Source organism: Bos grunniens, chromosome 3 (assembly GCF_055505025.1).
Source record: "Bos grunniens cultivar Pamir isolate PY7600 chromosome 3, Bosgru_T2T1.0, whole genome shotgun sequence".
Taxonomy (NCBI): Eukaryota; Metazoa; Chordata; class Mammalia; order Artiodactyla; family Bovidae; genus Bos; species Bos grunniens.
Genome location: NC_141167.1, coordinates 66,609,540 through 66,636,687, shown reverse-complemented (window position 1 = coordinate 66,636,687; position 27,148 = coordinate 66,609,540). Strand labels below are relative to the sequence as shown.

At 41.6% G+C, this 27,148-nt stretch overlaps 1 protein-coding gene and 1 long non-coding RNA gene across 8 annotated transcripts in view; one reads left to right on the top strand and one right to left on the bottom strand.

Annotated features, from left to right (window-relative positions):
• Positions 1–1,267: 1,267 nt before the first annotated feature.
• Positions 1,268–25,748, top strand: LOC147375751 (guanylate-binding protein 4-like). Its single transcript, XM_086390995.1, is given in 11 exon segments — positions 1,268–1,776; positions 5,887–6,082; positions 10,221–10,348; positions 12,794–12,903; positions 13,106–13,302; positions 17,300–17,545; positions 18,451–18,731; positions 20,478–20,690; positions 21,897–21,999; positions 22,315–22,508; positions 23,362–25,748. Coding segments are annotated over 10 exon segments (1,893 nt in total). The 5' UTR covers positions 1,268–1,776; positions 5,887–5,892; the 3' UTR covers positions 23,593–25,748.
• The window catches only part of LOC147375749 (uncharacterized), a 56,643-nt gene continuing 47,179 nt past the window's right edge, over positions 17,685–27,148 (bottom strand). For 6 of the 7 annotated variants that reach the window (XR_015160452.1, XR_015160448.1, XR_015160445.1 and 3 more), the window contains one exon: positions 17,685–22,107. This is a non-coding gene — a long non-coding RNA (uncharacterized LOC147375749). The remainder of the gene's footprint in view (positions 22,108–27,148) is intronic. The other variant, XR_015160443.1, reaches the window with a different exon arrangement.

Sequence of the window (27,148 nt, the reverse complement as noted above, 5' to 3'; positions counted from 1 at the left end):
AACTCCAAATATATTTGTAAGTAATAATATATATCATGTTTATAATAAGTGTAATATATATTATGTTTCAGAGCCAAACATATCTCAGTGGCCTTGCGGTCTTCATTTTGAAATATCTTTATACTCACATTGACAAAAACAAAAAGTTAATGAAAACAGAAGAGAATAAATCAAAAGATCCAGAACAAGACCAAGAGTGAGGGAAGAAAAGAGAGAAACTTCTGGGATCCAGGTAACTGAGAAAAGATTAACTTTATTTGGCTTTAGGTTATGTGTTCAATCTCCCTCTAAATCCATCTCAGTGGCTCAGGGATTGTAGAGCCACGGTAGTTTTCCCAGTTTGGGTTCAAGTCTTGAATCTACCAAAGGAAGTCTCAGAATTCTAGAAAAATCTGACCCTGATATTGTAATATACACCTTTAGAGTTATATAACACGCTTTGCAGCTCCAAATACGGTCTCATTCTATTTTACAAAACAAGCATACGGCAATCTGGCTAAGGATTTTTATACTTTTCTAGCTGCTTTTTCAGCTAAAGTAGTCTGCATAGGGAATACGTGCCAAAGCCCTTCCTCTTGAGGAGGTTTGGCCATAGGACTTTGAGATTATATTCTGCCTGTCCTTCCTTTCCCTCGCTTCCATCTGAAATACAAATGGGATAGTGAAACCCTGCTTCATAGGGTAAAAACCTGACACAGAAACTGCAAACTAAGGGAAATTCTTGAGCTCATCTTACAGAATGAGCAGATAAGGGAAGAGCTTGTTTGAAAACGCCTTCCTCTTATAACACAGCAAAACTGTCTGAGGCCAGGTGAAACCAATATAGCTGATCAGAGTCAGAATAGACACGCCTGCCCCATAGGGGACCTAGTGTCATCACAGCCCCTGCAGCCTTACTGGGTTGCCTCACAAATCAACTCTCTGCTGCAAATCTCCTGCTCTCAGTGTTTTGGCTTACAGTTCCTTGGGCAAAAGAACCTGGTTCCCTAACAGCAGCAGTCAAGCTTTTAACTTACAGGTTAGTACAACGCCTTAAAGGATACAGAAAAGAATGGAAGGAATCTGAATCAACCCCTAACCTCCAAATCTGGATCCACACTAGTAAAAGAAAAGGGAAAAACTCTAACAAAATAATAGTGAAGCTCAAGAGGGAAGGGAAATACATATAATTATGGCTGATTTGTGTTATTGTGTGGCAGAAACCAGCACAACAGTGTAAAGCAATTATTCTCCAATTAAAAAAAATAGTGAATATGTCTGGGCTATAAAATTGAGGATTTTATACACACATATTTATTTTGCTAATAAAAAAAAGATCGAGTTAAAACATTTTTTAAAAAGGAAAGAGAAAGGAAAAAAATGAAACATTTTTCAAGTGAAGAAACATTAATAAACTCCCTCTCTGACAAAACACCCCTGAGAGACAGACTGTTGAACTCATCCTACCATTACTTGCACCTCCTTCAAACCAACTGTGGAGGAGGGACAAAGTTGCCCTGACCCAGCCAGGCCTGGAGGAACACCTGTCTCCCTGCCTTTCCTGGAATTCATCCAGATTCCTGCCTCCATTAAAAAAAAAAAATTATCCCTTTCGATTTTGATTACGTTTCCCATAACCCCCACCACTTTTAATAACCAGCTGGCTTTTCAGCTTTTTTTTTTTTTTTTTTTTAATCAGCTTCTGAGCACAAGAGTCAGTTTCCGGAGGAGCCAGAAGCAGGAAGAACCCTAGGGGCGAGCCAGAGCAACGGACTTGACCTCCGGCTGCAGCTCCAGGTAAGTCTGCTCCTAAACTTGACTTTCCAAGCACACTTCGGTTAAATAACAACAATTAATCCCCCAGCGCAGACCCCACACGGGGGGAGGAGAGGAGCAGACGGAGGCCCGGGGCCGGTGGGTGGCGGCCGGCCGGGCGCGTTGTTCGAGCAGCTCCGAGTCTCCTTTTGGATCCCAGGCTGTTTGCAAGCTTATCGCCCGGAAGCGCCGCTGCTCCCGGAGCATCTAAGCAGGGCTGCAGCAAAAAGCAAGAGAGTAGGTACGTCTTCTGAGGAAAGGAAGCTGAAGTCATTTTTGAGATTGAAGACGCAAACTCACCCTCACTCCCCAGCCCGCCCTTCGCAGAGGCGATGGGTGCGGTCTCTTCTCCTAGCCCCCTCTTGCCCTCCTCAGACACATCCTGAGTGCACCCCGCTGGGCAGTGGTCAAACAAAAGAGATGGTCCTAGACAGAGAGCCAATTTAAATCCTAAAAGATGGACTCGGGATTATTTTTGTCTTAACATTTGATACTCTGAATACATACAGAACTGTTTTCTTTGGAATAATTCAATCTCACTCTTACTAAAAAAAGCTATTAATAATAACTGTAAGATCTAATCATGTTTGTTGATCATGTATTGTTTTTAATGAGTGGCACATACAGCCTCAGAATAACTTCTGGTACTTGCTGAAAATCTCCAGTGTGGGGTATTCTTGACTATCAGATAATTCTGAACAGTCACCTTTGGAAACTTGTTGGTCATCTTCTGCCTTCTATTAGCACTGTTCTTTTCTATTTGTTTAGTTTCTTTTTTATGACTTTTTGTTGTTATATTTATTTATTTATGAGGCCATGCCATGGAGCACGTGGAGATCTTAGTTCCTGGACCAGGGAACTCCTGTCTCTTGCATTGGGAACAGGGAGTCTTAACCACTGGACTGCTGGGAAAGTCCCTCCAAGTGCTTAGTTTTGAAGTTAAAAGCTTCTTGGTTTTGGTCCCTCAGTATACTTTGAGTTAAAATACAAAAATCCTTTGTAGACTCATTGACTTACACAAAGCTTTATCAATATTTGGTCTAAGATATAAACTCCGCAATTTCTCTTCCTTACAGCTATTCACCTTAAAAATAAAAGTTATTTTACAAGCCAAAGTGAATTTATCCAGGAATAGTAGAGTTATTGCAATTTGGGACAAGCGAGCTATTAAAAAAAAAAAAAAGCCATAAGGAAGTCCAATAAAGAAAAAGAACTTTATAGAGAAAAGTAAGGGGCTGGGAAGGTTGGTTTGGAAAAAAAAGTCAGAGTTCAAGAGTGATGACCAATTCTCATTGACTGAGTTGCTGGGGTAGTCAGTTCTTGTAGGAGATGCAGTGTACACCTCTTCCTCTTGAGGGTTGTCATTGGTAACTCTTTCCTTGTTGAAATTTTCCCCTTGAGGTCTATAATTGACAATTCTTCCGTAACTGACCTCCAGTCTGTAGTTCTGCAACAAGCCCCCTTCTGGCTTGCTGACTCCATTTGAGTGAAGTTCATTTTGGGTGTGGGGGGGATGGGGTTGGGGACACATGAAACCCAGTTGGCTCAGAATCCGCCTGCCAGTGCAGGATATGCAGGAGACACCAGAAACGTGGGTTTGATCCCTGGATCAGGATGCCTTGGAAGAGAAAATGGCAACAGGCTCCACTATTCTTGCCTGGAGCACACAGCACATACATGATGGGGGAGGGGACACAGGCCTTCAAGTGAGATCTTACTTCCCAGACCAGGGACGGAACCGGCACCCTTGTCAGTGAAAGCACTGAGTCCCAACTACTGTCAGGGAATTCTCCAGGTTTTCCTTTATTAATTTTGACATAACGCAGCAGTAAAAGGTCGTGTTTTATTCTCCCATTTCTGCTCCAAATCCACTATAGAAAAAGAAAAGAAATCGTTCCGAAGAAATCTGTTAAATAAATAAATGTTTTTTCTGATAAAAAGATTTTAGATACCTTATAATTCTTGGCAATTTGCAGCTTACAGAGCTCCCTGACACATTATAACACGCTGTGTAATTAAAATAGTACATGAATCAAGAAAAAATTTTTTCATAATTTAGAGCCTGTTATCAGCTGTACTGTAATAAATCAAGAATTGTTTCTTTACATATAAACCGCTAAGAAAAAAGAAGGTTTTGGAGTTAAGTTCCTTTTTCAAGGCATCAACAGAAAATAAGCGCTATGAACCTTCAGGTTTGAACCCTGGCAGCCCGACTCCAGAACCTGTACCTGGACATCCCAGGGCAGCTCTGAACTCCTCCAGCCTGACTCTTCCTACATCACTGCTATTCCGTCTCAGCTATTACCACTGGATCTCCCCAGCCTGCTCATCTTCCTCTTGGGCTGTGTCCTCCTACTTTCTTGCAACAGGGAGGGAAGTGTCAGAGCCAATCCTCCACTTTCATTCAGTAATTCCTGTCCCTGTATTCAGACATTCAGTTGTAAAGCAATACTTGTATAGAATGTACTATGTACCAGCATAATTTTAAGACTATTGTAAGCATTATGAGATATTTATTCCTCCAAATAACCCTAATGACAGATTGATTTTATGTCTAATGCTGCCATTGTATAGAAGAAAAAACTGAGGCACAAAGAAAGTAATCTTCTCCGTCGTCACACAGCCAGTAACATATGGAAACATGTGGATGTTGCTTAGTATTGATTTTGAGAAAATAAAGGAACAGTCAAAGCCTTCTGACTTCTGTCTGTCTCCTAAGATCATGAAACATCTAATCATGGTGATGAAATCATTTAAAGTAGAGCCTGGCCCAGATGTGAGACCCTGGCATATCTAGCCAGACCTTATAACACCCAAGTTGCTTGCATCTCTCTCTATCTGCTTAAATAATAAGAAGTACCCTTTAATTTCAGTTAGTAAATTAATTATTACACGTGCAACTTTGTTGGTACTGGCTGGTGCTGGTAAGTCGCTTCAGTCGTGTCCGACTCTGTGCGACCCCATAGACGGCAGCCCACCAGGCTCCCCCATCCCTGGGATTCTCCAGGCAAGAACACTGGAGTGGGTTGCCATTTCCTTCTCCAATGCAGGAAAGTGAAAAGTGAAAGTGAAGTCGCTCAGTCGTGTCCGACTCTTCGCGACCCCATGGACTGCAGCCCACCAGGCTAGGTACCTTAAAGATCTGTGCTGTTTTAAGAGAGAGCAGCATCTTTATCTCAACTTCTCTCTCTCACAATCACTCTTCCTCCAGCCTGTCCTACTCCAGTGATTCCTTCATCTGGTCACCAGTCACATTCATTTTTCCTTTGTTGGCAAGGTTTTCCCTGGTTAATCTCCATGTAAATTCAAGTCCCATTCCCTGCTCATTTCCTTCTGAGCATTTACCACCCTCTAATATCCATATATGTGGATATTTTATTTCTTCACTTTCTATATTATTTGTCTCCTTTACTAGAATAGAGATCCATGAAGCAAGAATTTGTATCTGTCTTGTTCACCGTTTGATCCTAAGCTCCTAGAACAGTGTCCAGCACATGGAAGTTTCTCAATAAATATTTGTGCAATTAATGAGTGATCAAATCATTCTGGAACTCAAGAAATCATCTCTGGTCCCTCCTCATCCCGTTCATGTCCCATCTGTCTCTACTTACCCCCAAAATGTTAGTGTTCTCAAAGCTCTATCATCAGTGCTTTGTGTTCTCAGTCTGTTCACTGTATGCCTCATGTGGGCAAGGTTGCGTTAGGGTTCATTTAAGGATCAATAAGATAATATACATACTGTACCTGTATAGGCCTTGGCACACTAAGCTAAATACTTACCTTTTTGAAATATACAAAGCAAAGAGAATTGATATCTAAGTTCCACAAGCAGAAGACTAATATGCATATGACTTTGGTAACCATGAGGGATGACCTCAGGACCCTGTAGGGGTTTTTTGGGTTTTTTTCACATTTTATTATTTTTTAATTGAAATATAATTTCTTTACAATGTTGTGTTAGTTTCTGCTGTACAACAATATGAATCAGCTATATGTATACATATATCCTCTCCCTCTTGAGCCTCCCTCCTGCCCCCCATCCCACCCCTCTCGGGACCTTGTGTTCTACTGAGTTGTTTCTCTGGGTTACAGCTTCCCATGGCATCTGGATCCACCATAATGGACCCCATCTGTCTGGTAAGAAACCAGAACAAACAGCTGACAGTCAACCCTAGAGCACTAAAGATTCTTGAGCAGATATCTCAGCCTGTGGTGGTGGTGGCCATCACAGGGCTGTATAGGACCGGAAAATCCTACCTGATGAACCGCCTGGCAGGACGGAACCATGGTGAGTTTTGTTAAGTGCCGTTCAGGACACTTGCTTGAAAGCATGGTAACGCAGTCTGCTGATCCTCCTCCTCTAGGGTCATGTTAAGGACGAGCCTAACTCCCCAACCCGCGTCGCTGAAAAAACTTCTAATTCTCACCACCGAGTTTATAACTTCAAACCCATCCCTCCACAATGTTCACTCTTCTGTCCAGTGATGGAGAGTTCCCAATCCCATCAGAACATCTACCTCGTTCATCCTGATTCCATCCACTGCCGTCTTCTCGGGCTCATCTTCAACAATTACTGCCTTCCTTTCTCCTTCACCACGTTTGCCCTAAACCACAGAGTCATTCCAAGCAGCACACAAATATTTTTTAATATGTCTTATTTTTAGAAAATAGAAGGGAGCACCAACAGCAAAATCCCCATATCCTATACCTCAACGAGATTACCATGCATTCCTTTTGGTTTAATTTCACAGTAAAACTTTAATAACTATACATATTCTCTTTCTCTAACTAGTCTTTTCTAATATGTGAACTCTAAGGCACATAGATGGGGCTTCCCTGGGGGCTCATATGGTAAAGACTCTGCCTGCAATGCAGGAGACTTGGTTTCAATCCCTGGGTCAGGAAGATCCCCTGGAGAAGGGAATGGCAGCCCACTCCAGTATTCTTGCCTGGAGAATTCCATGGAGAGAGGAGCCTGGCAGCTATGGGCTACTGTCATTGGGGTTGAAAGAGTCAGACACAACTGAGCGGCCAACACTTCCAGGTTTCCCAGGTGGTGCCGTGGTAAAGAATCTGCCTCCCAGCGCAGGAGATGCAGGAGACTCAGGTTTAATCTCTGGGTTGGGAAGATTCCTCGGAGAAGGAAATGGCAAGCCACTCCAGTATTCTTGCCTGGAAAATGCCATGGACAGAGGAGCGTGGTGGACTATAGTCCATGGAGTCACAAAGAATCAGTCAAGACTGAGCACACACATGTAATAACACTTATTGAAGAATACATAAAAATATATATATACATATTAAAAAGTTGGTAAGTATGAAGTGATCAACTGTTCAGTTGCTGCCCAGAGTAGGAAATAAAACATCACCAACACCCAAAAGCCCAAATCACACCCTCTTACACCCTCACTGGAGCTCACCGATGTTTTGATTTTCATGGTACCTTCTTTCATTCTTTATATTTAAATACTGTTTTACAATCTATGCAACTATTTCTTAAAAATAGCTTAAACTTTATAGAGGAAAGTACATTCTGGTATTCATTGGGATCTTGATTCATATTCTCAATAAGAAGTTTATGAGGTTCATCTAGTTTGTCATGGGTGTCTGTAAGTACTTTCGCTATTTTGTACTTTTAAACTGACAAAGGATACCACAATTTACTGATCCATTTGTTGCTGATGAACACTGGCATTATTTGCAACTTTTATCTTTGATGAATGGTGCTCTCATGATTATTCTTCATCTATATCCTGGTGTGTGTATATACTAACTTCGTTATGTTTTACCTAGAAGTGGAATTGCTGAATCAAGAAGTGTTTGTCTTCAGCCTTTCTGGATAACATCAAACAGCCTTTTTAGCTTTATGTTCAGTTTATGTGCTTATTAGCAGCAATTTAAATTTTCCACATTGTCACAAAATTTTGGTAAAAACATTTTTAAACTTTTGTCGACCTAGTATCTGTATGATGGCTTGTTATTTGCCTCACCACTAATAAGTTGAGCACTTTTTCATATATTTGCCTTTTGCCTTTCCTATTTCAAGAGGGTTTTTTTCTACCAAGTTGCCTGACTTGTTTCTAATTGATTTTTAGGATAATACACCCATGTCCTGTTGGGCATTTCTAAGAAGACACCATTTCTTTCCTAATGCCTTCCTCTGTGGCCCAGCAGCTTAGCGCAATTAGGGAATAGAACCTCATTTCACTAAACTCTAAGGGTCCCTAGGAATATCTCAGTGTCTCACTCAAATTCTCTGTTTCTGTGTCTGTCTCTCTCTCTCTCTCTTCCCCCATCTCTCTTTGTTCTTCCTTTCTGCCACTCTCATTTTTCCTTTGCAATCTCTTACTGACTTAAAAGAAGACATTTTAAGTTTGTCTTTCTTTGAAAGGAAATTGATCACCAATCAGGGGAGGATGCTTTTGCTTGCCAGTGTAAATTAATAAATAGGTCATTTTTGGAGAGATTTAAGATTTCAGAACTCTAAGAAAGAGATACATGCAAGGAGTTTGAGGAACATTCTTTCTTTTGCTACTTGAAATAATATCTGGTAATAAGGAGGTGATTTTCCTACTGAGGAAACCTTTAACCTAGTCATGTTTTAGGGCTTCCCTGGTGTCTCAGTTGGTAAAGAATCCACCTGCAATGTGAGAAGCCTGGGTTTGATCCTGGGTTGGGAAGATCCATTGGAGGAGGGCGTGGCAACCCACTCTAGTATTCTTACCTGGACAATCCCCATGAACAGAGAAGCCTGTGGGACCACAGAGTCGGACACAACTGAGCAACTAAGCAGTCATGTTTTAAAACATCTGAATTGTGACTTACCACATGAGTCATATCACAGGAAGAAGAAAGCACAAATTAGCACCCAGTCAGGGTTGACTAGCAGAAGCAAGTCAGTATTTTCTCTCCTGTGGTAATACCGTTGTCTGTTCTTTACATCTCATAACTGACTGTGATGACCTCCACTTATAGCTTGTCTTTTCTCCCTGGAGGAACTGAGAGTTCACATTTCTCTGTATTAATCAGCACACAGTCCAATGCCATCATGATGTAGAAGAGTGAAGATCGTCTCAGGTCCTATAACCACTTTGAGCAGAACACACAAGATACGGCACTGAATGGCCTGAGCCATGTTGAACCATGCTCCCTTAGGTATTGCATCATATCCATTTCTATTCTCAGTTGAAGGGAGCATTGGCATCTGACCAAGGTCAAAATCTTGGACTGTTGGGTGAGATATCTTACCTGCAGCTTCTTAGGCATGTACCTCACATCCTCTCCCATCTCTGGGCTTAAGCCTTGAGAAAGAAGGGCAAGCAAGTCTTACAGGTCTGTTTTGCTTTCCCTTCTGTTATATCTCCATGTGAGTCAGTAAACAAAGAATTCATCATTTTTGAAGAGGAGAAGAGAAATGAGGAAAATATGAGGAGGAAGAAGAGGAATAAAACTAACAAAAGTTGATGTATCAATGCAGGTTGTGAAAGGACACAGAGAATCCACTTAGAGGGGAACTGAAGATGTTTATAGGAGGGACGATTACAAGGGCATGAGCTGAGCAAAGGGAACCAATGAAGTAATGCAGAAACACTCAGAGGGTGGCAGGAACAATGTCAAGTAGCTTTGATATCTCCTACAGCATGAAGAGACAAGCAATGAGTGGATTCCAGATGTGGTAAAGATCAAGGTCTTGTGCTTAGTTGCTCAGTCGTTTCCGACTCTTTGGGATCCCAGGGACTGTGACCCACCAGGCTCCTCTGTCCATGGGGATTCTCCCGGCAAGAATACTGGAGTGGGTTGCCATGTCCTCCTCCAGGGGATCTTCCCAACTCAGGGATTGAACCCAGATCTCCCCCATTGCGGGTGGATTCTTTACCATCTGAGCCACCAGGGAAGCCCAAGCATTCTGGAATAGGTAGCCTATCCCTTCACCAGGGGATCTTCCTGATCCAGGAATCAAACAGGGTCTCCTGCATTGCAGGCCAATTCTTTACCAAAAAGGAGATGTGACTAAATATGGGAACAGAGGCACCGGGACACCATGGTTCATCAGGGTGGAAGCCAGGGCAACAGGTGCCTGCTTTCTAATCTCCTACTGTTACCTCTCACTGGTAAAAGTCCATCAGAAAGTGGAGGATAAGGGAGCTCTTCAGTGTCAGACAAATGTAGAGAGGTTAATAGAGCTAACATTATTTAAGAATGTGACACAGTTTGAGCTATTAATGGCAAGAGATGAATAGGGGACACAAAGTGTTTCTTGAGAAGGTTCTGAATATGTGTAGAGGTTGGATCTTCTGTACTTGTTGAAGTGAAAGCATGCTCCCCACAGGCAGGCACTCACATGCACACAAGTTCACCCAAAGTAACCTTGGGCGGCCTGGACTATCTGCTCTTACTTTGCATTGCTTCCTCCTCTTTCTGTGCAGGTTTCCGTCTGGGCTCCACAGCGAGGTCTGAAACCAAGGGCATCTGGATGTGGTGTGTGCCCCACCCCTCCAAGGAGAAACACACCCTGGTCCTTCTGGACACTGAGGGTCTGGGTGATGTGGAGAAGGTAAGGCAGGGAATATTCTTTACTCCTGACACTCCACTTACAAATTCAATTTCTCACCTCAACTCAACTTTTACAACATATTCCTGTAAACTGCAAATCCAGTTATAAATAATGAGGTTAAATTCTCTTTCCTTGAATTTTCTCTTTAATAAGATCAATACTTTGGTTATTGGGGACACATCTCCTTATTTTTAACACTGGGGTGAAAGATGGAAGTTAACAAATATGTTGGGTTCAAATCTAAGGCTCTGTGTTAAGTGCAACTGTGTGTGAAGTATAACAGAGCTGAGTTGGGGAGATAAAAAATAAGCAGTCTTGACCCAAAAAAAATAAGAGTGAGGCCTTACCCCAGTTTTTTAGGTTTGGGAAGAAATCTTAGTGAAAGCTGTAATTCATGCAGTGAACTGGATCTACAGGTTCAGATGTGTAGAGTTAATCAAGCTGGAAGTAGGAATCATGAAAGTAGATTCAGCAAATAAACTACTTTTTAAATCTCCAGAAAAGCTTCCAACATACGACAAGCATTTTATTCCATGTTTCGGATCTCTGAAGAGGAATTCTTCAATAAATTCTATAAAAACTTGAGCTAGACTCATGAACTAGAGAATGTAAATGGGATAATATTACATATTTTGTCTTCACAGTGTTACTTGCAATCAAATTTTCTCCTTATTTATATTAATCTGCTTCCAAATTAAAAGTAGTAGCATTGAATCTTTGACTTTCATCACTGCAGAAAAGGATTTAGGGCATGAATTCAGAAATTCTGAGTTTAAAAATCCAGATTTAAAGTATTCAATAATCATCTCAGTGTCAACCCAAGATGGTCTACTGACACCTGCTAGATTCTAGCTTGCATGACCTTCTTCTTTTTGTCTAATTGTATTTGTTAAGAAACCAAAGCACACCAGACTGCACACTGATAGCAGCAGAACTTGCTGCCCTCCCTACCTGTAGTGTGTCTCGGCAATATATACTCTGTTCCAAAGTCACTCGACTTCTGAATCTCATTTTCAGCCTCATCATCTATGACCACTTGGGTAACCACTACTTCAGTCAAATAAAATGAGCATGTAATACACTTTCTGATCACGCTCTCGACAACTGCAATTGGTTTCTGTGGGCCCTCCATGTGCATGGTCCCTGTAACTGCACAAGTCCATGTTCTGTCATTTCTTCAAAGCCCAGCTCTTTTTAACCTAATGCCATCACATCACTGTCAGACACAATCACATCTGGCTCTGAATGCACAGAGTACATTTTCTGGTTCATTTGAAATCATCCCCTTTGTCTTTTACAGTATACTATTAGGTTTCATTAGATGCCTGGCATCTTGGATGTATTTACATGTTGCCAGATAATCTGCCCCTCCATCTCTCTAAGGAGGGACTGTCACAGGAAACTTTATATCCATATAAGCAGATGTTGTATCCACTGTTTTCTAAACGTGCAATGAATAGTTGATGAATTTAATTGAATAACACTAGTTCCTAACATTGAAGAAAGCAATGGCACCCCACTCCAGTACTCTTGCCTGGAAAATCCCATGGACGGAGGAGCCTGGTACGCTGCAGTCCATGGGGTCGCTAGGAGTCAGACACGACTGAGCAACTTCGCTTTCACTTTTCACTTTCATGCATTGGAGAAGGAAATGGCAACCCACTCCAGTGTTCTTGCCTGGAGAATCCCAGGGACGGGGGAGCCTGGTGGGCTGCCGTCTCTGGGGTCGCACAGAGTCGGACACAACTGAAGTGACATAGCAGTTCCTAACATAGCCTATGATCAAGAAAAGAAGTGCAAAGGAATCATGGCCCATTTATTATTGCATAACTTACGTGTTCCAGGCACTGTGCTAAACATTTGACATTTAAAAAAAATAATTCTGTTTATTTATTTATTTTATTTTTGACTTCACTAGGTCTTTGTTGTTGTGCGGGCTTTTTTCTACTTGCAGACAGTGGGGGCCACTCTCTAGCTGCAGTGCTTAGGCTTCTCACTCCTGGGTCTTCTCTTGTTGCAGAGCACAGGCTCTAGGGCGCGTGGGCTTCAGTAGTTCCAGTGCACGGGCTCAGTAGTTGCAGCTCTCGGGTACTACAGCACAGGCTCAATAGTTGTGGTGCATGGGCTATGCCTCCACAGCATGTGGGATCTTCCCAGTTTAGGGATCTAACCCACGTCTCCTGCATTGGCAAGTGGGTCCTTTACCACTGAGCCATGAGACAAGCCTGATGCACATTTATGATGTCATTCACTTCTGTTAATAGCTAACCACACTAAAGTGCTTAGCGGGATCAGTGTCAACACCAAAAAGGTTTGTATTTAGCATTGTCTTGAAAATTTATGTTACTTGTCTTACTATTTAGTCACAATACAACTGTTATAGTAAATGAACAACTGTATGGGAGAATGAGGAGTAGCATCCTCATGCTGTAATGTACATTTTAGGGGGACTCCAATAATGACTTGTGGATCTTTGCCCTGGCCGTGCTCCTGAGCAGCACCTTCGTCTACAACAGCATGAGCACCATCAACCACCAGGCCCTGGAGCAGCTGCAGTATCCTTCCAGGAACTGAACCAGCACATTTTATTGAGTTTATGGGACTAGCGACTGATACTGTTTCTTCTTTCCCATGATTCCATTTTTATGTCTGATATAGAGGGAAAATAGGGCAAAAGAGAAGGTTGATATAACGTGTTTTGGGGCCAAATCTGGAAATTGTGTTGGAGGGCGCTTCTTATTCCTTAGCTAATCACAGCTATGTGACTGAACTAACAGAGTTAATCAGAACCAAATCATCTCCCAGCTCCAATGAGGAAGAAGGCTCAGCCGAGTTTCTGAGTTTCTTTCCAGACTTCATCTGGACTGTGCGGGATTTCACATTGGAACTGGAGTTAGATGGATACCCCATCACTGAAGATGAGTACCTGGAGAATGCCTTGACATTGATTCCAGGTATCAGAGCAGGGCCAGAGTGTTGGATGGTTCAGTAGGAGGTAGGGTCAACAGAGCTCTGACATTCAGCACTTGATGTCAGTCTTGATTTGAGGTTGAGTTGAGGCCATGCTAATGGTGTCTGGTGAATGGCAGATGGTGGCTTCAGTCATTATTGTTACTGGGAAAACTCTAGTGACCAGAGCTTAAGCTCACAGAGGAAATGTGGAATCCAATATTAGACCAAATGATTTTAGAGAAATAAATACCATGAAAAAAAAGGCTCACATAAACTTATATTACATAGTAAATCTAAGTGCTTCTCCTTTTCTATTTGAGAAAGATAATCCATCGAACCAGAATCAAAAGGTAAACAAAAGAACAAATTTCAAAGTACCTTTAACACAGTGTATCTTACCAGAATAGGTAGCTACATTCTTCATATTGATAGGTAGGCTATTTATACACTACAGAGTCCAGGATAAAAGCACTTCCATGTCCTTCCAATAAGACTGTCAGATCCTTTATATGCTCTTCCTCATAATATCACACTCTTCATCCTAGAACCTGACATAGTATATGTCAGCTAATATAATAAGTTAGTTATTCAGATTATTTTAGCAGAGTGGTACCTGGAAGCAATATTCATTTTTGTTCACTTAATCATTTGCTTCCCTGGTGGCTCAACTGGTAACGAATCTGCCTGCAATGCAGGAGACCTGTGTTCAATCCCTGGGTTGGAAAGATCTCCCGGAGAAGAAAATGGCTACCCACTCCAGTATTCTTGCCTGGAGAATTCCATGCCAGAGGAGCCTCGGAAGCTACAGTCCATGAGGTTGCAAAGAGTTGGACATAACTAAGTGACTAAGTTTCACTTTCAATAATTTGTTCATTCTTTCAATAAATAAGTATTGTTGAACTACTGGTAGATGCCCAGAATCCTTCTATATAATAACCACATCCAGTGTAAAATTATGCAAAGAAGAGATGAGGTCTCCTGGTTTCAGTTCAGTTCACTTCAGTTCATTTCAGTCGCTCAATCATGTCCAACTCCTTGTGACTCCATGGACTGCAGCACGTCAGGCTTCCCTGTCCATTACCAACTCCCGGAGCTTGCTCAAACTAATTTCCATCGAGTTGGTGATGCCATCCAACCATTTCATCCTCTGTCATCCCCTTCTCCTCATGCCTTAGATCTTTCCCAGCATCAGAGACTTTTCAAATGAGTCCATTCTTTGCATCAGGTGGCCAAAGTATTGGAGTTTCAGTTTCAGCATCAGTCTTTCCAATGAATATTCAGGATTGATTTCCTTTAGGATGGACAGGTTGGATCTCCTTGCAGTCCAAAGAATTCTCAAGAGTCTTCTCCAAAACCACAATTCAAAAGCATCAATTCTTTGGTGCTCAGCTTTTTTTATAGTCCAACTCTCACATTCATACATGACTACTAGAAAAACAATAGCTTAGACTAGATGGACCTTTGTTGGCAAAGTAATGTCTCTGCTTTTTAATATGCTGTCTAGGTTGGTCATAACTTTCCTTCCAGGGAGTAAGTGTCTTTTAATTTCATGGCTTCAGTCACCATCTGCAGTGACTTCAGAGCCCCCAAAAATAAAGTCTGTCACTGTTTCCATTGTTTTCCCATCTATTTGCATGAAGTAATGGGACTAGATGCCATGATCTTCATTTTTTGAATGTTGAGTTTTAAGCCAAGTTTTTCCACTCTCCTCTTTTACTTTCATCAAGAGGCTCTTTAGTTCTTCACTTTTTGCTATAAGGGTGGTATTACCTGCATATCTCAGGTTATTGATATTTCTCCCGGCAATCTTGATTCCAGTTTGTGCTTCATCTAGCCCAACTTTTCACATGATGTACTCTGCATATAAGTTAAATAAGCAGTATGACAATATACAGCCTTGACGTACTCCTTTCCCAATTTGGAACCAGTCTGTTGTTCCATGTCCAGTTCTAAATGTTGCTTCGTAACCTGCATACAGATTTCTCAGAAGGAAGGTAAGGTGGCCTAGTATTCCCATCTCTTGAAGAATTTTTCACAGTTTGTGGTGATCCATACAGTCAAAGGCTTTAGCATAGTCAATAAAGCAGAAGTAGATGTTTTTCCATAACTCTGTTGCTTTTTTGATGATCCAATGGATGTTGGCAATTTGAGCTCTTGTTCTTCTGCCTTTTTTAAATCTAGCTTGAACATCTGGAAGTTCATGGTTCATGTACTGTTGAAGCCTGGGTTGGAGAACTTTGAGCATTACTTTGGTAGCATGTGAAATGGGTGCAATTGTGTGGTAGTTTGACATTCTTTGGCATTGCCTTTCTTTGGGATTGGTTTCATTTAGGCTACACTAACATGAAATGGTTCCAAATAGGATAAGGAGTGAGTCAAGGCTATATATTGTCACCCTGCTTAGTTAACTTCTATGCAGAGTACATCATGAGAAACGCTGGGCTGGAAGAAGCACAAGCTGGAATCAAGATTGCTTGGAGAAAGATCAATAACCTCAGATATGCAGATGACACCACCCTTATGGCAGAACGTGAAGAGGAACTCAAAAGCCTCTTGATGAAAGTGAAAGTGGAGAGTGAAAAAGTTGGCTTAAAGCTCAACATTCAGAAAATGAAGATCATGGCATCTGGTCCCATCACTTCATGGGAAGTAGATGGGGAAACAGTGGAAACACTGTCAGACTTTATTTTTTGGGGCTCCAAAATCACTGCAGATGGTGACTGCAGACACGAAATTAAAAGACGCTTAATCCTTGGAAGGAAAGTTATGACCAACCTAGATAGCATATTCAAAAGCAGAGACATTACTTTGCTGACAAAGGTCCGTCTAGTCAAGGCTATGGTTTTTCCTGTGGTCATGTATGGATGTGAGAGTTGGACTGTGAAGAAGGCTGAGCACTGAAGAGTTGATGCTTTTGAACTGTGGTATTGGAGAAGACTCTTGAGAGTCCCTTGGACTACAAGGAGATCCAACCAGTCCATTCTGAAGGAGATCCAGCCCTGGGATTTCTTTGGAAGGAATGATGCTAAAGCTGAAACTCCAGTAGTTTGGCCAACTTATGCAAAGAGTTGACTCATTGGAAAAGACTCTGATGCTGGGAGGGATTGTTGGGGGCAGGAGGAGAAGGGGACAACAGAGGATGAGATGGCTGGATGGCATCACTGACTCGATGGACATGAGTCTGAGTGAACTCCGGGAGTTGGTGATGGACAGGGAGGCCTGGCATGCTGCGATTCATGGGGTCGCAAAGAGTCGGACACGACTGAGTGACTGAACTGAACTGAACTGAACTGAACATGAAATGGTGTATGCTAAAGTAATTTCCAATTATATCTACAATGTGTGTACTTTTTTGCTCTGATTTATGAAGCGTTTCTTCACATCCTGAGTATGATTTGTCTTCCATTTCTTCCATCACATTACTATAGAACCCATATGTCATTTCTCACAAGGGAACTGTAATATCAGAAAAATATTTCTGACAATTTCTTGGATTAATCTATTACTCAAGAAACATCTAATAAGTAGTTGATCCACTGCACAGCATGGAAAGTTAAGGAAAAGAATCAGAAGTTTGTCACTAAGAATGGATTCCTCCCCCGCCTCCTCAGATGTACTTCCTTTGCTCTTAGAGATATACAAAAAAAGGGGGCGAGGGGATTTTCCACCCCTGGGTAGATTAGTGTAAGATTGATTTGCATGATTCACTAATAGGAGATATACGAGTCATCTGCGTATCTGAGGTTATTGATATTTCTCCCGGCAATCTTGATTCCAGCTTGTGCTTCATCCAGCCCAGCATGTCTCATGATGTACTCTGCATATAAGTTAAATAAGCAGGGTGACAATATACAGCCTTGACGTACTCCTTTCCCAATTTGGAACCAGTCTGTTGTTATTCTTGAGAATAACAAGAGTTACAGTGATGCAAAGATCCTTGGAACTGAAAGTCCTCAGGCCTCTGTTCCTTTCATGATTGCTCTTTTTCCAATTCTGCAGGCAAGGATCCCAAAGTCCAAAATTCCAACAGGCCCAGAGAGTGTATCAGGAAATTTTTTCCAAAAAGAAAGTGCTTTGTCTTTGACCGGCCTACAAATGACAGAAAGCTATTACTCCATGTTGAGGAACTATCAGATAACCAACTGGATGTGAATTTCCAAAAGCAATCAAAAGATTTTTGCTCATATATCTTTACCCGTGCAAAGCCCAAGACCCTAAGAGAAGGAATCACTGTCACTGGGGGAGGTGAGTCTCCTTCGCTACCTCATGTCTCTCTGTGCTTCAGTGTGTGGTAAACTTGTGATTACACTCTGGATTCTCTTGGTTTCTCTGTAGTTGCGTTTTCTTCCCCATGTGACTTGGAAAATGGATGTTCACACCACTCATGAAAATGCATGTTTATTCATTTAAAGAAGCATATATAAGTGCTTTGCAGTCTACCAAATCTCATGAAACTATTACATTAATGATATAAATTAAAGATAGAAATCTTCATGGTGATGAGATGTCTGAAGCGATAAGTGTTTCAAGTGAGAATAGGCAAGATATTTTGTGAATTTACATGAATCAGGAAATAAATAGTAGTTATGAATCTGTGTAAGTTCATTGAGAGTCTGAGAAACAAATGTAAATACAATCTTATGTATGGGGCTGGCTTCACGGACATGCCACCTGCGCAGTCATGCTGCAATGAGCCCTGCTTGATTTCATGTTTGTTTCAACTGTCCTGAAATTCTTGATGACATTTCAACAAGACATTTTCATTTACAAATAATGCCCACAAGCTATGTAATGTACTTATATCTATAATAAGTTCTTTTTATTTTATTACAATGGGAAAAGTGATCTAAGAGAATCTTGGGCATATTGTTTGAGATCATTTGTTCAATATTGTAATATGATGAATTTGAGAACCATAAAAGATAGAGTGAATAGTAGACATAGTGATGTTATTATAAACAAGTAGATTCATAGATCAAACAGGAGAGGGATACAAGAATAAGTAAATAGAATGAGGAGAAGAATAAATAGAGGAAAAAGAAACTTTCACTTCCATAAAATTTTAGTGATTTTTTTAAGGTGCTAATCTCTAAACCTATAAAACAGGTAAGAATTCTCTCTGCATTTAATAAATATTATGTATCTTTCAGGGTTCGGGACTCTGGTGGAGGCCTACGTAGATGCCATCAACAGTGGAGGAGTTCCCTGTTTGGAGAACGCAGTAATAACTCTGGCTGAGCATGAGAACTCAGCAGCCGTGCAGAAGGCAGCTGATCATTACAGTGAGCAGATGACCCAGCGACTGAACCTTCCCACAGACACGCTCCAGGAACTCCTAGAGGTGCATGCAGCCTGTGAGAAGGAAGCCATTGACATCTTCATGGAGTGCTCCTTCAAGGATGATAAGTGAATGTTCCCGAAGAAGCTCGTGGTAATGTGTCCTAGAATATATGCTTCCTGATTCCTTTCTTCTGGAATGATACTGAGACCCCCCCTTTCTGACAAAATGGTTCCTGTGCTTCTTATCATAAAAGGAGTTTAGATTCTAATGAGTGATAGGGCTCACAGGCTACAGGTCATCACTTTTCTAAAAATTGGGCTTCTTCTTTTCTGTTGTCGGAGAAGGAAATGGCACCCCACTCCAGTACTCTTGCCTGGAAAATCCCACAGACAGGGGAGCCTGGAAGGCTGCAGTCCATGGGGTCGCTGAAAGTTGGGCATGACTGAGCGACTTCACTTTCACTTTTCACTTTCGTGCTTTGGAGAAGGAAATGGCAACCCACTCCAGTGTTCTTGCCTGGAGAATCCCAGGGATGGGGGAGCCTGGTGGGCTGCCGTCTATGGGATCGCACAGAGTCGGACACGACTGAAGTGACTTAGCATAGCATAGCATAGCATTTTCTGTTGTGGCAAAACAAATTACTCTGCTCTTAGCAGCTTGGAACAACACACATCTATTAGGTTATCATTCCTCAGGTCAGATCCCACACAGGGTCTGTGGGTATTCTGCTTGGTATACCATAGCTAAAAACAAGGTTCACATTGACGTGGTATCCACATGGACGTTTTGGGGAACTCCCCTCCGTCTTCAACGCAGCAATGGTGCACTGTTTTCTTCTTCTATTTCTAATCTCTCGGGCTACCACTTCTGCTACCAACTGGAGAAGAATAACATGTAAAGTGCAAGTGTGACCAGGTAATATCCACCTGGGTAATCTCCATTTTGTAAAGTCAACATGTTCCATGCAATATAGTCTGTACACAGAATAATTGTTCATCATATTCACAAGTCCGGGGACTAGGTAGAGTGTGGACCCTGGGAAAGAGAATTCTTAGAGATCACAATTCTGCTTACCATTAGCACCTTCACTGAAAGTCTGACTTTCAGTCTTGCTTGACCATTATAAGTTACAAAAATCTCTTACTTCATATTGAGAAAACAAGCCTGATTGGAATTTATAAATACAAGCAAAAAATTTCTTTTCCTATATTTTCACACACTCAAATTCTCAATGAAATGAGAATATAAGAAAAGTTGAAAATTCTAATTGGTGTGGTGTTGTTTCAGTCTCACTCTGAGATCCCATGGCTTATAGCCCCCCCAGGCACCTTTGCCCACAGAATTTTCCAGGCAAGAATACTGGAGTGAGCTGCCATTTCCTACTTCAGGGGTTCTTCCCAACTCGAGGATTGAACCAGCATCTGTTGCGTGTCCTGCACTGGCATGCGGATTCTTTACCACTGTGTCACCTGGGAAGCCCTGCTCAGTGTATAGTTAATTCATTAGTAGGAACTTGATTTCCTATGTATGTATGTTTTATCCTTACCACCCAAGTTGGCAGAAGAAGCCCTACTTTCAGTCATGATTGTCTTTTCGTTGTTCATTGGTGATGGATAGATCACTATTAATGCTAATGCTGTTAAAGTAGTACTTTGCTTCTGCAAACCTGTTCATTGCACAGATATTGACACTGAGCCCAGGGAATTTAGGGGACTTCATACAAGTCACACAAAGAGTTGGTCAGAACTGGGACTACAACTGACGCCTGACTCTATGTCTATTATTCTGAGTCTCATGTGCCCTGATGCTGTCAGACTGCTTCTTCCAAGGGAGCACAGCTGGACCATCCTGTCTAACAACTTCTTTCTATTGAATTTTCCCTTATTTCCTTGGCAGGACATCATGGAGAAAACAAAGGACAGTTTCATAATCCAGAATGAAGAGGCTTCTGTCAAATATTATGAGGCTGAGCTTAAGCAGCTTTCAGAATCCTTGATGAAAAGTATTTCAGGAGGCACATTCTTTGTCCCTGGAGGACACAGTCTCTATTTAGAAGCAAAGAACAAGTTTGAACAAGACTATAAACTGGTTCCCAGGAAAGGAGTTAAGGTGAGGAGTAATGGGATTGGGAAAGAGCAGCAGATTAGGGTCAAGGGTCTTTGTTGGTTCATTTGGTTGCCAGATCCTGATTTGCACAGAGGCAGATGGTCATGAGGAGGCTGACTTGGAACCCCAGGAGGATTCTGAGTCTAGTACTATTTTGCTGATGAGTAAGAGTCCAGGAGATCCCAGGTCTGTTGACTGCCCACTGGTGGGTGAGCCAGGTCCTAGGCCTAGTAACACCCTACTGGAGGAGAGAGCCACATCCTGGGGTCTGGGTGCAGGGTCCAGGGGTTCCAGAGTATGTGTTGACAATGGTAGAGCTGTTAGGCTCCTGGATCTGGGGGATTTTGAAGATTCTGTTGGCCTGATATTGGTCCAGATGGTCTTGAACCCAGCTGGTCCCAGGAATGACATGGCCTGCTAGTGAGTGGACTGGCCCTGCAGACTGAGAAACTGAGGTCTTTTGCACCTGGTATCTTTCCCTAATGTGCCCCAGGGTCTCTGGCTGGAGGGTTCTCGGGGTTTCAGATCTCGTGCTTGTGTCCTGGTGAATGGGACTGGGTCTCTGGCCCTCTGATAGGCACAACCATGCCCAGAGGAAGCTGTGGGCTCCGGAGATCTGCTGGTGGATGGAGCTGCATGCATGTCTAGTCCGTTGCTTGGCCTGAGGCATCCCAGTACTGGCGTCTGCAGACCATTGCATTAGGGCAGGGCTGGGTCTTGGGGCTAATAAGATAGGGGAAAGATTCCAAAATGGTGCTCGCCAGCACCAGTGTCCAAGTGGTGAAAGGAGCTTCCCAGAATGTCTTTTGCCAGTGTCTATGTCCCCAAGTGAAGCTCCAGTTGCCTCCAGCCATTCTGGGAGACTCTTCAGGGTCAGCAGGTAGGTCTGACCCAGGCTCCTATCAAGTTACTGTTTATTCTCTGGGTCCTGGGACACGTGAGATTTAGTGTGCACTGTGTAAGGGCTAGACTCTCATTTACCCAGGCCCTCTGAGACTCCTGAAAATCAGCTCTGCTGGCCTTCCAAGCAAATGCTCCACGGGTGTTTGTAGACATTCACATAATTCTCAGGTCTGTAACCATTTGGGGAGCCTACAAAGGATGGAGAATTTACAGGATACAGTCTACACTTTACTGAACAATAATTTCCACAGCAAAACACTACGTCTCTTCTACCTGACAAGTCTTCGCTCCTTGTTGTTTCCTCAGGCAAACCAGGTCCTTCAGAGCTTCCTGCAGTCACAGGCAGGAGTAGAGGAAGCCATCCTGCAGGCAGACCAGGCCCTCACAGATGCAGACAAAGCCATGGCAGGTATTGAGCTCTCAGAGGGGAAGGTGGCTCTTGTGCTGCTGTTTGGCAGGTGTGGGAACAAACACTTCCTGACACCAGAGCTTCCTCTTCTTCCATGGAACCTCTCTGCTACATGTGGAAGTAAACGGGGGAGTTTGGGTTATATGTCCATCCAATCAGTGCTTCTACATCATATGCTAAAGCATGTTGTCTGATGTGGTAGCAGGAACAGTCAGACTCCCTCCCACAATATTAAAGGCACCTTATCTCTGAGCAAAAGAGGCGACAGCTCAGCATAAGTCATGTTCTCCCCTCTTTAAAATTCTTGTGAAACAGCTGAGTGTGCCAAGAAGGATGCAGCTGAGAGGGAACAGGAGCTGCTAAGAGAGAAACAGAATGAAGAGAAACAAAAAATGGAGGCACAAGAGAGAAGCTTCAAAGAAAACCTGGCCCAACTGCAAGAGAAGATGGATAGGGAAAGAGAAAATCTTCTGAGAGAGCAGCAAACAATGCTGGAGCACAAACTGAAGGTAAGTGTAGATGGGCCTGGGTGGCACCTTGGGGAAACCCTAACTCCTCAGGAATAAAGGGACAGGAATTTGACCTTAAGTCAGCTCCCAGAAGGAAATACAAAAACATAGGATTCACTGTGACATCAAAGAGATGTGAATCAGTTTATGTCTGTAAGACTCGGCACCTTCTGAAGTGTTAGGGTTTGAATGGGACCAACCAGGCTCCTGGACTGCTGTTCACAGTGATTATAGCATCACATTTGTTCCCAAGTGAATAGGACTTCAGTCTTAGAGTCCTTAGAATTTGGGATACAACCGTCAGAGACCTGGAATAGTTCCATCTGCTCCTGAAAACATCAGATTGTGCTGGTATGAAATACTGGATGCTGAAAGCTGTAAAATTTGCTACATTTGTTTCCATGTCTCCTGATTCATTTTATACACCTAAACTAAATGCATTCTTTGTCCCAGCCTGGAGTTTGATAGCTAGAGTTCTAAGTGAGTCAGCAGTGCCATCTTGGTGACATGTGTGTGGTCATTCTACCTCAGTGAAACTGACAAATATTTAGAACTCACCTACATGTTCTCTCAAAGTGTATTTATAAGGCTGGAACCTCTCCCTGGGGTAGTTTTCAGACCTGACCTATACCCAACTTCTCTGTACCCAAGAAGATGGTGTTGAAGGAATATGGGAAACTCTAAACCCTGGATGCTCTCCCTTCCGTGTTGCAAATGTTTGCAAATATTAGAATAATATTAAAAAAAACATCTAAAGTGTTAGAGAAGTAGACACACATGCATATCAACTGTAGTAGTTTGACACAAAATGCTGATTTGGGGTATTTTCAAAAAGGGACTCTCCTTTTTACAGATGCAAAAAGAATTACTCACAGAAGGATTCAAAAAGGAAGCTGAGACGTTAAATAAAGAGATAGATCAACTAAAAGAAGATATTCAAACAACTGAAAAGTCCTTCAATATTTCAGATGTCCTTGATATGGCGAGCATGATATTAATTGCAGTACTCCCTGGGTCTTATAAAGTACTTGGTATGGGATTGAAATTTTTCACTGATCGTAAGAAAGGGGCTGAGAAACCCTAGTAAGTATATTTTGAAAGGCTTCTTATGTTTTAGTAGTGTAACACTATAGTTCATTTTTAAAATATGTATGTCATGATAGTTTTGTTCAAGAGGAGCTTAAAAACTGATTACCAAAAATTACTCAAGTTATTACAAAAATGATTACCAGTGCTTGATATGCAAAAAAACTCCACACAGTTTTCAATGAATTAGTTAATTTTAAAAAATGGAAACAAGTTGAAAGATAATGACTAATTATAGATAAGTGTTAAGAAAAGCAAGAAACAAATGAGAAGAGGAAGAACATTCGCAGTCTATACTAAAGTATTGGAGATTAATTCTTTAAGTTATAATGAGCCCTTATAAATCAAAGAAGACACTAATAGATGGAGAAATATACTGTGTTCATGGAACAGAAGAATTAATATAGTGAAAATGAGTATACTACCCAAAGCAATCGATAGATTCAATGCAATCCCTATCAAGCTACCAATGGTATTTTTCACAGAGCTAGAACAAATAATTTCACAATTTGTATGGAAATACAAAAAACCTCGAATAGCCAAAGCAATCTTGAGAAAGAAGAATGGAACTGGAGGAATCAACCTACCTGACTTCAGGCTCTACTACAAAGCCACAGTCATCAAGACAGTATGGTACTGGCACAAAGACAGAAATATAGATCAATGGAACAAAATAGAAAGCCCAGAGATAAATCCATGCACCTATGGACACCTTATCTTTGACAGAGGACGTAAGAATATACAATGGAGAAAAGACAATCTCTTTAACAAGTGGTGCTGGGAAAACTGGTCAACCACTTGTAAAAGAATGAAACTAGAACACTTTCTAACACCATACACAAAAATAAACTCAAAATGGATTAAAGATCTAAACGTAAGACCAGAAACTATAAAACTCCTAGAGGAGAACATAGGCAAAACACTCTCTGACATACATCACAGCAGGATCCTCTATGACCCACCTCCCAGAATATTGGAAATAAGGCAAAAATAAACAAATGGGACCTAATTAAAATTTAAAGCTTTTGCACAACAAAGGAAACTATAAGCAAGATGAAAAGACAGCCTTCAGAATGGGAGAAAATAATAGCAAATGAAGCAACTGACAAAGAACTAATCTCAAAAATATACAAGCAACTCCTGCAGCTCATTTCCAGAAAAATAAACCACCCAATCAAAAAATGGGCCAAAGAACTAAACAGACATTTCTCCAAAGAAGACATACAGATGGCTAACAAACACATGAAAAGATGCTCAACATCACTCATTATCAGAGAAATGCAAATCAAAACCACAGTGAGGTACCATTTCACACCAGTCAGAATGGCTGCTGTCCAAAAGTTTACAAGCAGTAAATGTTGGAGAGGGTGTGGAGAAAAGGGAACCCTCTTACACCATTGGGAATGCAAAGTAGTACAGCCACTATGGAGAACAGTGTGGAGATTCCTTAAAAAACTGGAAATAGAACTGCCTTATGACCCAGCAATCCCACTGCTGGGCCTACACACCGAGGAAACCAGAATTGAAAGAGACACATGTACCCCAGTGTTCATCGCAGCACTGTTTATAATAGCCAGGCCATGGAAGCAACCTAGATGTCCATCAGCAGATGAATGGATAAGAAAGCTGTGGTACATATACACAATGGAGTATTACTCAGCCACTAAAAAGAATACATTTGAATCAGTTCTAATGATGTGGATGAAACTGGAGCCTATTATACAGACTGAAGTAAGCCAGAAAGAAAAACACCAATACAGTATACTAATGCATATGTATGGAATTTAGAAAGATGGTAATGATAGCCCTGTATGCGAGACAGCAAAACAGACACAGATGTATAGAACAGTATTTTGGACTCTGTGGGAGAGGGAGAGGGTGGGATGATTTGGGAGAATGGCATTGAAACATGTATAATATCATATATGAAATGAATCGCCAGTCCAGGTTCAATGCATGATACAGGGCGCTTGGGGCTGGTGCACTGGGATGACCCAGAGGGATGGTACGGAGAGGGAGGAGGGAGGGGGGTTCAGGATGGGGAACATGTGTATACCCATGGTGGATTCATGTTGATGTATGGCAAAACCAATACAATATTGTAAAGTAATTAGCCTCCGGTTAAAATAAATAAATTTATATTAAAAAAAAATATGAGAAGGTTTGTAGGTCTGTTCATTTCCACATTGTTTGTAATTGCCAAATATTGAAAGCAATCTAAATGGCCATACATAGAAAAGTGGTTAAACTCTGGCATATTGCATCATTACACAAGAACCAGTTTGAAGAAGCTCTAAATGAACAAATATAGTACATATTCAGCAAAAAAGCAAAAAGTGATAATATGGCATCACCAACTCAATGGACATGAGTTTGAGAAAAACTCCAGGAGATGGTGAAGAACAGAAAGCAGGAAGCATGGTGAAGTATTGCAGTCCACAGGGTCACAAAGAATAGGACACAATTTAGTGACTGAACAACAAGAGAATTTAACTTCATTATCCAACATATGAGTTTACAATTTGCAAGAATATGTCACAAAAGTTGAATTAAGACAGCAAATATCATATTTCATATCATATATGAAACGAGTCGCCAGTCAAGGTTCGATGCATGATACTGGATGCTTGGGGCTGGTGCACTGGGACGACCCAGAGGGATGGTATGGGGAGGGAGGAGGGCGGAGGGTTCAGGATGGGGAACACATGTATACCTGTGGCAGATTCATTTTGATATATGGCAAAACCAATACAATATTGTAAAGTTAAAAAAAAAAAAGACAGCAAATTAAAAGGCCAGGGCAACATTTTTCCTATGATCCTCATTGTCCAAGTTCTGTGCACAGAAGAACCAGTGTTTGTAGGAAGACAGTACATAACACATTTAGATGACCTTGGATTCAGATCACACCGTGGATCCCAGATGGAAATCAGCAAGGGAAGAGAAGTTCACAAAAATAGTGAGTGACAGCAGGTAGTCCAGGTTGCCCAGAATCTAAAGGAGTTAAACTTGCAAGAAATTAAGGGCCCAACAGGAAGAGATATTACTTTCATTTCAACAGACAATCCAAACTTTATACATATAAAATACTGTCTCAAGAAACATTCTCTGTCCGTTATTCACCACATATCTTTATAAGCTAAACTCCATATGTTATAGAATTGATGCAACTTCTATTAACCTATATATTTTTATCAGACTCCCAAGAGGAAAAGTATGCATTCATAAGCGGAATTTGTGAGAAGGCTGAGATGAGAACTCTACATTCCTATTCATGAACATGTAGCACTTCCTTTTCTTACTTCTGTCCATGTGAAGAGGAGGAAAATGAAATGGAGAACGTATGACCATAGGTATCATATCATCATTGAGCTGCCACCTGAGTTAAGTTCTGAAAAAGATTCCCAGTAGCAGAGTAGAGAGGACTGAGTCTTGAAACATAGTTTCTGAATCCATAATGAGACCTTGAATGCCCAGAGAAGTAGGCAGGATTTGTTAAGACAGGAAAGTTATTTATGTTTTAATGATGCCCATATGAGGCATGAGAGGAGTTA